The 14,769-nt window shown below is 56.1% G+C and overlaps 1 protein-coding gene across 2 annotated transcripts; it reads left to right on the plus strand.

Moving 5' to 3' along the window:
• Nucleotides 1-2,291: 2,291 nt before the first annotated feature.
• Nucleotides 2,292-13,549, plus strand: MYBPH (myosin binding protein H). Of its 2 annotated transcripts, none has more exons than XM_030965804.1 (11): nucleotides 2,292-2,841; nucleotides 3,061-3,195; nucleotides 4,995-5,162; nucleotides 7,869-7,957; nucleotides 8,910-9,105; nucleotides 9,440-9,579; nucleotides 9,723-9,882; nucleotides 10,629-10,765; nucleotides 11,187-11,373; nucleotides 12,987-13,028; nucleotides 13,304-13,549. In XM_030965804.1, the coding sequence occupies exons 1-10, from the start codon at nucleotides 2,493-2,495 to the stop codon at nucleotides 12,995-12,997; spliced, it is 1,572 nt and encodes a 523-aa protein (XP_030821664.1). In that variant the 5' UTR covers nucleotides 2,292-2,492; the 3' UTR covers nucleotides 12,998-13,028; nucleotides 13,304-13,549. The 2 variants fall into 2 exon arrangements, with proteins under 2 accessions (XP_030821664.1, XP_030821663.1); XM_030965803.1 differs by having other exon boundaries at nucleotides 13,326-13,549.
• The last annotated feature ends 1,220 nt before the right edge of the window (nucleotides 13,550-14,769 follow it).

Raw genomic sequence — 14,769 nt, forward strand, 5'->3', positions numbered from 1 at the left:
GCAGGTTGATAGACCCAAGTTTCTTTCAAATCAAGAACTTCAAGTGAAATTATTGCATTGATGTTCTTTATTTTTCCTGGGGGAAGTATTTAATTTTCAGCTGCACTCCCCCAAACTGAAATCAGAGAGAAATCTGAGTGCTCATTTCCTTATGAATTGGAGTTTTGGTATTGATTTATTTTTCTTTCTGAGCTCTTTAAATTACTTCTCTTAACATAGAATCAAAATAAGCCCTTTTTTTTTTTTCAATGAAGTGGGGTTTTTTGTTCAGATTAGATTAGATTCTCAATCTCATGATTGAGAAAGACACAGGGAAGATGCCTGAGCAGATGTTTGTGGGAGTCTGGAATTGGCCACCTGTGAGCTGATGGAAAGAGTCATCAAGGCATGGCCCATGTGGAGGGGTCAAGCAGAGGAGTCAAGGAGGGGGCCAAGGTCATCCAAGGCACGATGAAATCCTGGTGGGCCAAGGTATGGAGAAACCAGAGCTTCTCCACTTGGCCCCTGGGAGCCAAAGACAGCTGGAGCAGGATGGATGGATGATCCTCTGCAGCCCTTCCTTGCCCTGCTGGGCAGCAAGACTTGTCCTCTCTCTGGCTAGAGCAGCTGCAGGAACTTTTCTGGTTCATGACCCTCTTGGCAATTTTGAGCCACTCCGAGGTGCTCTGAGCAGAAAAGGAACTGCCAGGATCCATTCATGCAGGCAGCAGAAATGCCTGGGAGCCCCATATCACTCTCTCCTGCCTCAAGGATCTCATCCCTCAGGCATTCCAAGGGAACTTTGGGTAATGCAGAATTTTATTACTCATATTCCTCCTCACTGGGGAAATAATCAAGGAACATCTGGGTTATCACACAGTTTGGGGCAAACAGACCCTCCCTGAGGCACCAACATTATCTCGTGGTATCCTGGCTTTGTCCTGCTGCCAAATAACTAGGAGACAAGAACAATATCCCTCCTGAAGCACGAGGATCATGCTGCTCCAGCTGGGGTGCACCCCTCAGGCTCTTCTTTGGGATGCCACCATGCATTTAAACACCAGCCTGGCCTATGGGGCTTTGCTCTTGTTTCTCTCCCTCCCTTTCCTGGGTGACCACAGCTCCCCCCACTTGGAAAGCCAGCCCCTTGTTAGCAAAGCTGGGATTATCTGGCCCTGGCAGAGAACGTGCCTCATGCTTTGGCTGTCTTGGAGATGCCTCTTGACCCTCATGTCCACGTCTGGAGATGTTTCCTGGGGACCACAGAACTGTGAGCCTGTGGACCAGCACCCAGGAGAGCCAGGCTTGCTTGGCTACTTCAGAGCAGCATCCCTGGAGACGGGAATTAGCTGGAAAATGGGGAAAACACTCTCTCAACCCTAATTGCAGGAAGGTTAGGGTTACAGAGACACTTCTAGTAGTGTCAGGCACAGCATGAGGACAAATAAGGGAACAGGAGCAAGGAGAGGGTGAGTGGTTTATGACCCATAGAATTAATGGGGCTTTCCTGGGTCATTGGGGGGATTTGGGGTGAATCTGAGTTTGGGGGTAACAGTAGGGTGGCTGGTCACGAGTTCTGGGGTGACATAATGAACCTTGTCTCCATGCTCCGTGGACAAGGATGGCTGATTGAGCAGAACGAAGGCTGGAGAACATGGCATGGGGCTGGTGAGGGATTTATCTTCCCCAGAAATGTGGGTTAGGAGTATGGGCAACTGGGTTGGTCCAGGTGACTTAAAGGTTGTCTTCCAACATCTTCCAACACAGCGGGATTGGGGATGAGGCTGAAGAAGGGCAGAGGAACCAGAGGGGTCTGGGGCTACAGGGGCTGTGGGAGATTGTGAGGGGGAGCAGGTGGGTGGGGGAGGGTCAATGCAGGATTAACAGGGAGGGCTTGGGGGGTGGTTCTGATGTTAATGCAGGGGCTAAGGCAGGCAAGGGGGGTGAGGGGGTCCAGGGAGAGTCTGTGGGGACTGGGAGCCAGTAGGTGACTGAGGAGGTGGGGGAGGGTGGGGAAGCCCTCAGCCAGAGGGGTGCTGACACTGGGGACAGGAGCCATGTCCCTAAAGAAAGGTGACCTGGCCGTGGCCTACCCGGTCTGAGTGAGCCCAAGGGGGCCGCTGGGGGGGCCGGGCCCATGTGCTGCCATCCCATAGGAGGGGGCAGCTGGGGCTGCTGAATGTGCAGGTCCCGGGTGGCTATTCCTGGCAGCCCCGCCTGCGCAGGCAGATTGGTTTGCAGGGAGGTGACAAGTGCCAGCCAAAGCCTATAAAAGTCACCCAGCCCCTGTTCTGGCTCAGTGACCTGGTTCCCCCCTCCCAGCACAGCCAGAGCAGAGACCATTGGCCCAGAGTGGAGACACCTGGTCCTGAGCCGGGACCCCAACCTCGGAGTCCAGACCCCAGATCCGGAGGAGAGATCTTTTGTCTTGAGCAGGAACCCCAGAACAGAGCAGACACCCCGGAGCAGAGACCCCAGAACATTTCCTTGCCCAGCCCCTTCGCTCTGCAGCCATGACCGGCAAAACTGCACCGGCAGCCAAAAAACCGGCACCGGCAGCGGCCAAGAAAAAGGCAGCGCCAGCCCCCAAGGAAGGAGCAGCCCCGAAGGAAGGAGCAGCCCCAAAGGAAGAAGAAACTCCGAAGGAAGAAGCAGCCCCAAAGGAAGGAGCAGCCCCAGCCCCAGCAGCAGCTACTGAAGAGCCCCCAGCCCCCGAGCATCCCCCAGAGCAGCCCCCAGCTCCCACAGACGAATCTGCTCCCATCCCCATGGAAGCTGGAGCAGAAGCGGCTCCAGCGCCTGCAGAAGCTCCCCCAGCTGAACCCCCAGCACCTGAACCTAAACTGGAGAAACCAAAGGAAGGTGAGTGGGGAACACTGGAGTGGGGAGGGGACATAAGCAAGGCTTGGAGGGGGCATGTGCCGGGGAGAAGGGATGGGGGCATGAAGTCATCAAGGATATTTTTGCAGTGGGAGAGGGCTGCGGATTAGGTGGACTGAAGACAGACCTGGAGGTTGAGTGATTGCCCTCCAAGAGCCCCGGTACTCAAGCCCTGCTGTCACCACTGTGGGTTTGTTACAGAGCCACCCAGCTGCCCCTTGTCCTTGGCTGTGGAAGAAGTGAGTGAAAACTCATTCACGCTGACCTGGAAAGCCCCGGAGCAGATGGGCCGGGCAGGCCTGGATGGATATGTGGTGGAGATCTGCAAAGATGGAAGTAGGTTTGATCTTTCCTGCCTCATGAGCATGGAGAGGTGGTGCATGGTTGTGCGATGGGATGGAGCTGGGTACATCCCAGCAGAGTATTTCCCCCAGCAACAATTCCCTTTCTTTGCCCAAATGGATCCATTTTGAATGGTTATTTCTTTTCCATGAAGGAACAGGGAATCCCATTGCCTTCAGACAGTAGTGATGGCTTTGGCAGGGGCTTGCAGCAGGTTTAGTCACCGCTGTGTCCAGCTCTAGCGGGGAGCAGAGGCCAACACACCCTCTGGGGATGGTCTCTGATGAACTCCAGAGCTGCAGAGACCCAGGGCTGGGATGGCATTTCAAGAAAACGGGAGGAAAAAGTTCAACCCTCCCATGTTTGCCCAAAATGAAGCAGGGAAGGAATGGGGATAAAATGGGAGGATGAGGAAGGGAAGGGTCCTGGGCATGTATCAGCAGACTTGATGATGTCTGGAAGGAGAGTGGCTGTGGTGGAGGGAGGTGGGCTGGGAGGTGGCAGCAGGTGTCCAGCAATTGTCCATGGTTCTCCAGTTGTACTGCTGAGAGGCGGAACAAGGTAAGTGGATAAGATTTGTGTTTTGGGCACTCTCTTGAAGCCCTGCTGGGCTTTGGGGTGAGAGTGAAGGGTCTGTGTGGATGGGGGGATCTGCAAGGGGAGGCTGGGCTGGAGTGGTTTGGGAGGCCCAGGTGGCCCATGGACCTCAGGGAATTTGATCCTCAGCTGTTTAGCTTGTGGCACACATGATGGACACATTCTTGGCTGTGGGAGGCTCCCACTGTGTGGCTGCAAATGGAGAGGTTACCACGACTGGGTGGGATGCATGAGGATGTCCTTGCATGGGACAAGGAAAGATGCAGCCATTCCTGGAGGGATCTGTCTGACAGCCACCCAAAGGGCCCAGTCTGGATGCTCTCCTGGCTTGTTTTGGGTCTGCTGCAGGACAGAACTCCAGTACCTCTGTCATCACCCAGGGGCCACAGGACTGCTGTATTTGGGGTACAAGACTCTGGTTGGCTAAAATATGGTGAGATTTGAGTGAGGGCTGATTTGGGCAATGCCAGTGGTGAAGGGAAAGAGGATCTGATGGGATTTGGCTGCTCCAGTGGCATTGACAAGAAAACTTTCCTGTTCTGAAGGTGCACATGGGGGCTTGGCACAGCCTGGCATATGTGGGTCACTCTCATTGCCCACCTGGGACACCCACTCCCTGGGAAACTGGGGCAATTTATTTTCTAAGTGAGAAACATCTTGAGAGGTTTGGCACATGGCAAAGTCGGGTTAGCTGGGGCTGGGGGAGGGCTGGACTCTGGGTTGAGTTTGAGACGTCCCTTACAAGCGGGAAGAACACTTGGAGAGGTCCATCTGGCCAGGGACAGGTCCTTAGCAGACCTTGCTCAGTGTGGAGGGGTTTGTGGAGGCCATGGTGAGTCCTAGTGTTGTCCTGGGGCAGTGAGAGGAGCAGAGTGGCTGGCAGGGAGCTCCAAGGATCTTTCGTTTCAGAAATGCACCTGGTCAGCAGGGACGTGTTTGCTGGCCCGATGCCTTTTCTTGCTTGCAAATGTCCTCGTGCTCCAGTGCTGAGCTCCTGCCAGCACTTCATACCCCACACTCCTTGGCAGGGGTGGCCAACCTCCCTGCCAAAGCTCCTTTTTCTGCTGGTGCCCCAAACCCTTCCCCATTTCCAAGGAAAGGATTCTTTGCCTCTGGGTCTCGCCTTCTGGGCCTTGATCCTGCTGTTCAGGGTGTGTCTGTCTATCCATGGCAGTGCTGTGCTGGGTCTGTTGCAGGTTCAGACTGGAAAGCTGTGAACCAGGAGCCTTTTCTTTCCACCCGCTGCACAGTCCCAGACCTCAGCTCTGGGGACAAGATCCACGTGCGGGTGGTGGCCGTCAGTGCCAGCGGGACCAGCGCGCCGGCCACGCTGGAGCAGCCCGTGCTCATCAGGGAGATCCTCCGTGAGTACTGATCCTGAGGGCACAACTTCTGTGCCAAAGCTCTGTCCATCCCTGGAGCCAGCATGAGCAGCCTCTCAGGGGTCCCATCCAGCCTTTGACAGATGTTATTCCCAGTGACTGTTTGCTGACCTCTCCAGTCCTGCTGATGTTGAAATTTTGGGGGTGAAGGACTTAAAAGGCAGAGCCACATTTTCTCATTTAATGGCAAGAGCTCAGAATCCACCTCCCCTGAGCATGTCTCCTCCCCTTGGCAGTGTCACATCCCGAATATGCCACGGCACACATTGGACAGCTTTGTTTATTTAGCTCAGGGAAGTCAAGAGCTGGTTGTCTGGAGCATGGGAACTTTAATCACGCTGAACTTGCTAATGAATGAGTTGCTCCCATGCTTAGCAAGACTCACATTCCTCTCAGGGTGCTGCCAATGTGCAGAGGCTGATGCAGGAGGGCAGGGCCTGTTTGCACTCAGCAAACACCAAATACAGAGTCATTTTCCCTCTAGAAGGAATTATTAATGCTCATATTCAGCACATCAGATTTTTCAGCTGCTTAAAAATAGTAATACTAAGAAAAGTTATTCCTGGAACCACCAGCTTTTCATAAGAAAAGGCTTGGAGAAGACTATCAGCCCATGGAAAGGGTCCTGCAGGGTCCATCTTCTCAGTGTGCTTGGAGGAGGTGAATTTGGCTTCGGGGTGGTGGCTGTGCCTGCTCCCCTCTGATCTCAAAACCATCCCACCAGACCTCATAGGACTGGGAAAACTGGGGTGTGAGGGACTGGCATGGGATGGTCAATGTACAGCTCATGCTTTCCACACCCTGTACCTGCTGCCTGAGCTTTGTCCCAGGCACATGTACAGGTGTAAAACCCAAAGAGCTGAGAGACCCCCCACACAACTTGATCTACTGGGCCCTTCCCTTCCCTTCCCTTCCCTTCCCTTCCCTTCCCTTCCCTTCCCTTCCCTTCCCTTCCCTTCCCTTCCCTTCCCTTCCCTTCCTTCCCTTCCCTTCCCTTCCCTTCCCTTCCTTCCCTTCCCTTCCCTTCCCTTCCCTTCCCTTCCCTTCCCTTCCCTTCCCTTCCCTTCCCTTCCCTTCCCTTCCCTTCCCTTCCCTTCCCTTCCCTTCCCTTCCCTTCCCATCCCTTCCCATCTGTTGCCTCCTGGCCCTCACATTTTCTCTCAGCCTGCATTTTGTACATCTCACCAGTTCATTTATAGCACCCCAGGGGATTTTAAATAGCAGCAATGGGACAGCACGGAGCTTAACAACAGGTGGGATGAGTGGGCTTGGGAGGTGGAGAGAGACAAGGAGAAACCAGATGAAGGATCAGTATGGGAGTCACATTTTCCTGGGAACAAGGGCAGGAAAGAAGGCCTTCCCACCATGGCACTTTGTCACTGTGGCCACTGACCTTGGCCAGCCCAGTCCCTCTGAGGGAGGCACTGGGGATCTGGGGAAAATATCCATGAATTAACATTCCTCCCTGAGATCATGTTTCCGTCCCCTGCAGAGACTGATGAGCCCAAGTGGCAGCAGGGGGATGGATCCCTGCAGAAATGGCAGCACGAGCAGAGCAGGGACGGTCTCAGCTGTCAGGGAGGGCCTGTCCCTGCTCCCCAGCCCTCACAGCTGTTTGGCTCAGGCCTGGTTTACTCTGCCTGGGCCCCCTCCCCAGGGTGCAGCTCGTGCACATTTAACCCGGGCAGAGACTCCCAGCTCCTTCTGAGGGGCTCCAGAGAGATCCCTGGCTATCACTGAGCCAGCAGAGTTGTTCAGCTTCTGTTCCACCCTGGGAAGGGGACACGCTCCATGAGCATTCTCCAGTGGGCATTTTGCTTGTCTTTGTTATGTTTCCTTGGAGATGTTTGCCTTTCACAAGTCTGGTATGACCAGGCACCTCCTTGGTGTTTCAGAGGCCTGGATTGCACAGGGAAGGTGGAGGTTGAGCCTTGTCCTTGCTGAAGGTTGGGCTGTATGCCTCTGGAAAGTCAGGGGGAGAAATATTTCCCAACGGGGAGATGCTGTTCCCTGCCTTGTTACAATATAAGTTGTGTTGTGGCTCTTCTGGTTGAGGCCAGGCTGCCTCCATGGCCAGGAAGTCATGAAGAGGGGTGAATGGTCCATCAGAACGCTGCCCTTGGGTTGGTGACCGGGATCTCAGGGACGGCTGTCACTCTGGGGACAGGCAGTGGGATGGCGAGCACAGCCCTGCAGGGGAGCAGAGCTATCCAGGAGATGAGAGGGAGACGGTGGCCGTGTTGGGGTGGATTTTCTTGGTTGCCAGGCAGGGGTGTGTATGGAGAGGGCCAGCTGCTGTGTTCCATGGGTTTCTGGGCTTATATGAATCCAATCCGGCCAGCACGAATCCAAGCCCAGCACGGAACCAGCATAGACGAAGGACAAAAGACGAGGAGCGCTCTTCCTCCACGTGGGTGTAGGTATCCGTTTATTAGCTTGAGACAGCACATCAGGCAGTGCAGCCACCCAGGTAAAGGAAGAGAGCGCATTCAGCCTGCTGCGGGGTTTTGTCCAGGGGAGAGGGGGCGGGGAAAGGGGACCGCAATGGGATGCCAATGGGGAGGGACCACCCGTGGGACAGCCACCGAACCAGGTATGGGAGGGAACACCAGATGCAATACAACAGCCAGCCAGCTGGAATGGGAGGAATGGGAGTTCCTTGTCTCACAATGTGAATTCTGTCCCCAGAGCTCCCGAAGATCCGCATGCCTCGGCACCTGCGGGAGACTTACATCAGGCGTGTGGGGGATGCTGTGAACATCATGATCCCCTTTCAGGTACGTGGGCGGTTTGGGCTTTAATCTGCTGGGCATTTCATTCCAGATTAGCTCCTGCAGGTTAGTTTCTGGGTCCAACTGTGCTCTGGCTTGGCCTGGTTGCTGTGTCTTACAGGCCAAGGGTGGGTGATGGGCTGGGAATCTCTCTCCTCTTCGTGCCCAGATTCCATTTTTCCCCTGCTATATCTTTGTTGATGATGCTGCAGTGGGACAGCCCCAAACACATCTGGACATGGACTGGCTGTTGCTGCTGTCTCAGCCAATAAGTCCAGTTCAGCTTGTGCTCCTGGCCAGGATCTGGCCACATGCCTTGGGACCCCACAGCACAGCACTGGGCTCCCTGGAGGGGGACCAGCTGCCTTTGGAGGAAAGCAGGCCCAGGGCTGTGTGATGGTGGAGCAATGCTGACACTGGTGGGCCAGGCTGGAGGTTGTCTCCTCAGCTATCTCTCTCATCATGTGTGGGACATCACCAGAGCACCTCCACCATGGCAGCTGGCTCTGAAACATGTTGGGCAAGCAGAAGGAGTGAGAGGCCCCTGAACTGAGGGGCTTGTCCATGCCATGTCTCACAGACAGTTTGGACTCTGTGCTAGCCATGCTCCAGACATGAATTTTCCCTGCATGCTGAGTTCAAGCCCTGGTGCTAAGCTGGAGCCTGTGCTCAGCACCTGGGCCCTGGGAGAGCACAGCTGTGCCCTGGCAAGTACAGCTGGGCTTGCTCCATGAGGACCTTGGGGAGCCAGCATGTTCCCACCTCATCCCTGGAGCCTGATGGTTTCTCCTTAGTGAGTCTGACAGGAATCAGCTGTATCTTCTTTCCTGCTGGATGGGAGAGGTGGCACTCGGGCTGCTGCTGCCTGGACACAGCGGGGTGGCTCTGCCACCCGTCCTCCCCAGCAGGACCTGCTGGGACCATGCCCGAGTGGCTGCTGACCTGCCTGTGTCTGCAGGGAAAGCCGCAGCCCGAGGTGAGCTGGAGCAAGGGTGGGCAGCCCCTGGACAGCAGCCGCATCAACATCCGCACCACGGCCCGGGACACCATCTTCTACATCCGCCAGGCCCAGCGCGCCGACTCGGGCCAGTACGAGCTCACCGTGCGCATCAATGGCGCCGAGGACAAGGCTACCCTGGACATTCAGGTGGTTGGTAAGCTGAGGATGGGACCCTGCAGGACCACTCTGGAACTCTTTTCTCCTCCTTAGCTGGGTAGGTCTTGTTCTGGGTGGGATGTGATGCGATAGCAACAAGGCAAAGGACTCTGGAGTCCCTGTTCCAGTGGGATCCTCAACAGGTTCATGCATGTGAACTTCTCTGGTTGGAGATGCAGAGTTTCTGCCAGCCTTGCCCCTCACAGCTTCTCATCCCTTGTGTGCTGCGCCAGGGTGAAAAGAGATTAAAAGCAAGGTCAAGGGATGGCCAAGGTACAGAATGTGGGAGGAGCAAACTGGGATGTCACCCTGAGGGTGTTTTGTGTTTGCAGAGCCACCTGGCCCTCCCCAGAACCTGAAGCTGGTGGATGTGTGGGGCTTTAATGTGGCCCTGGAGTGGACCCCCCCTGCGGACAATGGGAATGCTGAGATCAAGGGCTACAGGGTGCAGAAATCAGACAAGAAGAGTGGGGTGAGCCTGGGCACTCCTGCTGCTGGTGATGCCCTGATGGGAGAGGGACTGCTGCACTCCCTGCCCCACCCCACACCTTCTCCATCCTTGTCACAGCCTGTCTTTCCTCACTGCTCTCTTTTTTCCTCCTTTTTTCCTTCCAGAAATGGTTCACGGTGCTGGAGCGCTGCACCCGCACCAGCTGCACCATCTCCGACCTCATCATTGGCAACACCTACTCCTTCCGAGTGTTCTCCGAGAACATCTGTGGGCTCAGCGACAGTGCTGCTGTGGCGTCTGGAGTGGCCCACATCGAGAAGACAAGTGGGGACATGTGCCTGGCTGAGGGGCTGGGGAGGGTGCTATCCAAGAGTGGTCCTGGCCAATGGGCCCATGAGGCTTCCTTGGAGTTGTGTTGATGCTGCTGGGCTGGTCCCCAGGACAGGACCAGCAGGGGTGAGGCTGAGCGCCCCCAAGGTCCAGAGGCACCCTGCCCCCCCTCTGCACCTAATTTCTCCTCTGGGGAAAGCTTGTGCCATGCTCAGCCCTCTGGAAGAACCAAGGCATGGACATCCCTGGGATGAGATGGAAGCAGGAGCTGGGAAGAGTCAGAGCAGCCCTGGCTTCTTGTCCACAGCTCAGGGCCAAATCTCCAACCAGCCCTGCTCTCCTTCCATCTGTTTCCATCTTGCTCCCTGGTAGCACACAGTGACCTAGGGTCTCTGCCATCTGCAGAGCTTCCCTCCAACTCTTATTTCTGTGGATGAGATTTGTGGATGGAGTGGGAGATTCAGAGTGTGCCCAGCCTGGGCCTCACCTGCTGCACACAGGATGTGCCACAGTGGGGTTGGCATCCCCCCTGTTCCTTGCAGGGCCTGGGCACGGCCATGTCATGATTGGATGAGGAAACGGGGCTGCTCTGAGCTGAGGGCCAGGTCCTTGGGTCAGGCCAGGTGACATCTGGCTTCTTACGAGAGCGAACAGAAGTGGGTTTGGGTACCTTGTGCTGAATTCCTGTGTTGGTCAGCCTGGGAGCCTGAGGTCTCAGCTAGAATTAATTATTTCCTTAGAAACCACTTACCAGCCAGAGAAGATCACCCAGCGGGACATGATGGAGCCTCCAAAGTTCACACAGCCCCTGACAGACCGAACGACCACGCGGGGCTACAGCACCCACCTCTTCTGCTCCGTGCGGGGCTTCCCCCAGGTCGGTGCCTCCCCCAGGGACACTATAACCTGTCCTGGGGACACCTGGGGGGGTTTTGCAACGTGGCTGGAGGTGGGAGACTGTCTGGGGGATGGTTGGTGCTGTTGGATTAGGGTTGCGTGAGGTTAAGGAGCTGAAGCTGCCCTCTGAGTCAAACTGGGGCACGTTTGGGGTGTTTCTGCATGGAAATGGGAGACTGGTCTTAAATCAAGCCATGTCCTGTTTCCTCTGTGCTGGGGGAGGAAGGGTGGAGCAGTGGTTAGGGCTCACAAGTGGGAGATTTGGATCTTCAAAATACTTCTGACTTTGAATCCCACCATGGCCACAAGCTTCAGGCAGGGCCAAGGCAAAGGCAGAGAGAGGTGGCTGTATTTTGGGGACAATTAGATTTCTCATTTCTCTCCCGGCTTTAAACTTTCAGCCCAAAATCATCTGGTTGAAAAATCAGATGGAGATCCGGGAAGATCCCAAATACATCGCACTGATTGATCAGGGTGTGTGCTCCCTGGAGATCCGCAAGCCTGGCCCTTTTGATGGGGGTGTCTACACCTGCAAGGCTGTGAACCCCCTGGGGGAAGCCTCAGTAGACTGCAGACTGGATGTGAAAGGTGAGAGTGCCTTAGGGAAGGAGGAGCAGGAACCCTTGCCTGCTTTTTCCAGGTCTCACTTTCCCAGGGCTGTGGTTTGTCCCTGTTTTGGGTTGATCCTGGTTGTGAGGGAGTCTAAGGACACTGGGCAGCCCTGGGGAGCTGCACCTTTGGGCTGCTTGGGTTTATGATCTTGAAGCATCTTGAAATCACCTTTCCTTATTCATGGGGAAAAAAATGGGGAGGAGATCAGAAATGGCAGAGCCAGAGGAGCTGCTGGAGGCCAAGCCCAGCACTGGCTGCCCCTGCTCCTGTCCCGAGAGTGGGGAGGGGGTGTGAGGTGTGAACCTCCTCCCCTGCATCTGGGCTGCTCTGATTTATGCCTTGGCACCCTGCCCACATTTCCCACTCACATTTCCCTGCCTCAGCAGAGCATCCAGAACAGGCCTGCCCCATGTTTCTCCCCACAGCCCCTGCTTGGCCCATGGGAGGTTCACTGCTCACACACCCTCTGTGTGTTCCTGTGCTGGCCAGGTGTCCTTAAACACTTATATTTCCTCTCCTGTGGCTTCCAAGCACACTCTTTCCCCCAGACACACTCTGCCCCACTTCCCACACAGGCAGAGTTCCAATCTGGCAACCCCAGCACCCCAGTCCCTGTGGAAGCTCCAGGGCTGTTGGTCTGGCACAGGGTGTGGGGCACAGGCTCAGTGCTCAGCTCTGTGGGAGCTGCTCTGGACCCTCCAGGAGCACTGACCCAGCACATCCTGAGTGCAGCTGAGCAGGGGCTCTCAACAGAGCAATGATCTGGGTGGGAAGGGACCTCAAAGCTCACCCAGTCCCACCCCCTGCCATGGGCAGGGACACCTTCCACTGTCCCAGATTGCTCCAAGCCTTGTCCAACCTGGCCCTGAACATTTCCAGGGATCCAGGGGCAGCCACAGCTTCTCTGGGTAACCTGGGCAAGGGCCTCCCCACCCTGACAGGGAGCAATTCCTTCCCCACTCTCCCATCCATCCCAGCCCTCTGGCAGTGAAAAGCCATTCCCCCTTGCCCTGTCCCTCCATGCCTTGTCCACAGTCCCTCTCCAGCTTTCCTGGAGCCCCTTTAGGCACTGGAAAGGGCTCTGAGTTCTCCCCAGAGCCTTCCCTTCTCCAGGTACCCCCATGGCACCCCCATCTCTCCCAGCCTGGCTCCAGAGCAGAGGAGCTCCAGGCCTTGGAGCAGCTCCGTGGCCTCCTCTGGGCTCTCTCCAGCAGCTCCAGGTCCTTCCTGTGCTGGAAGCCCAGGGCTGGGGCAGCTCTGCAGGTGGGGTCTCACCTGAGTGGGGCACTGGGGCAGAATCCCCCTTCCCCTGCTGGCCACACTGGGGGAGCAGCCCAGCTGGCCAAGGAGGATGAGCTGGGCACTGTGCTGGGGACACAGAGCACCTGGGAGTCACCCTGGCTGGGACCTCGGGGACACTGGCCAGGAGCAGGCAGTGATGGTGGAGTGTGGGATTGCTTGGAGTAGGTGTGTGCAGGGTTGAGATGTGCTGGTGCACACTGGGGTGAGCACCCAGCACTTTTGGGAGTCAAAACGGGAGTAAGACAAGGGAAGTTCAAGGGGTTTTTGCCTCCTGTGCTCTCCTACAGTGCCCAAGTGAGGACAGATTGGAGGACAAGACAAAGAGCAAGGTAGGTCTGAATTGAGGCACCAGGATGGAGGGAAGGTGGATCACATCAGGGGGCTGGAGTGGGCTGAATGTCCTGGATTAGCCCTTGTCACCCGATGATGGAGTCCCAGCTCAGATCTTCCTTGTCCCATGGCTGGAGATGCATGGGTGGGATGGGGTGATGAACCTGAGGGAAAGCTGTCCCTTGGTGAGGGGGAGGGAGGGCTGTAAATGTGGCTGGGTTTGTCTTGCATTAGAGCTGTGGCAGGGACATGTTTCCCACCCATCCCTGACCAGGGCTCTCTTGGTGCCCTTGCAGGACTCGGATCTCGTTCCTTTTCCCAGGTGGATCCTGCAGGTGCCAGGCGTGGTGGGGCCGGTGCTGTGCCCCTGGCCATGATCTCTGCTGCCTGCTGCACTGCCCCTTCCCGGCAGTGCTTTGGGGGCTGCACCTCAGCCTGCCGTGGCATGGCCCTCTCTGAACCTGTCATTAGCTGTGACAATAAAACAAACCCAGCTGAGGAGCTTTAGTCCTAATAAAAGCCACCAAACACCTCTGTCCTGCTTATTGTGGGGCTGGCTTGGGTGGGGAGATGTGGAGAAGTGCCAGGGCTGCTGTTGGAGTCATGTAGGATCCCACCCAACCAAGGGTAGAGGAGATGGGTTTTGAGCTTGGAAAGGAAGGACCAGCACATAGAGAGATTACTGAACCAGAAGGAGCCCAACAAAGAGAAAGAGAATGCGGAAAGATTTCCTTCTGGAGCAGGGGAATGATTCTGGCTGGGGAAAAACAAATGCCACATCAATGTTGCGGCATCTTAATGCTTCTTTATTGAAGCACAATTTTTTTATCCACACCAGCCAGGCAATGATCCAGCCAGGAGCTGTCGCCTCCCCAGGGTGACAGGACACGTTGATGTTTTACCCAGAGGAGGGACTCATCCCTGTGAGCTGGTGGCTCGTGTGCAGGGTGAGTTATCACTTGAGCTCTGGGCCAGCTCGGGGCAGACACTGGGGGTCACCAGAGCCCGGAGGGACCCATGGAACACAAGGTTACCTGGGGCCAGCAGCGTGGGGTGATCTCTCCACCAGCACTGCCTCCCCCCTCAGTCTGGGGGCACGAGGGTAGGAGCTCTCCCAGCTGTGTGGCAGCTCTGTCATGAGGCCAGACTCGTATCCTGCCTGTGTCCTGGCTGGCCCTGGAATTGCCAGTGTAGATGCAAATCCAGCCTGGTACCCACAGATTGGAGCCCATCCCACCCTTGGTGCCATGGAGAGCAAAGCTGGGCAGTGCCTGTGGTTAATCAAACCCCTCTCTGCACCACCTCTCCTGCAGCCCCTCTGCTTTGTCCCCATCTGTTCCCAGGCACCTACAGCCCAAGATGAAGTCCGCGGGGTGCTGCTGGTCCCGTGAGGCTCAGTAATGCCAGGTGCACTGTTCACACCAGGGTTGTTTGTTTCCACCATCAGAGGGCATTGTTGGATTAATTTTATCCCACTGCTTCTCAGGATGGAATTTCGAGGTGGTCAGTACTGGTGGTAATGTGCCGGAGCAGAGGCTGCAGTTCCAGCTGGCAAGTGCAGAGCCTGTTTTCCCCAGCATGCTCATACCCAGCCCAGACACTGCTGAGGGTGTCCCTGGTACCTGGGCACGTGGCCTTGGCCAGAGGGATTCTTTCAGGGACAGGGTGTGGAAGCAGGCTGTGAGCTGATCTCCAGGACTCTGTCATGCTGCATGCTGTGCCCTTTCCAGGCCCTTATTT

Source organism: Camarhynchus parvulus, chromosome 26 (genome assembly GCF_901933205.1).
Source record: "Camarhynchus parvulus chromosome 26, STF_HiC, whole genome shotgun sequence".
Taxonomy (NCBI): Eukaryota; Metazoa; Chordata; class Aves; order Passeriformes; family Thraupidae; genus Camarhynchus; species Camarhynchus parvulus.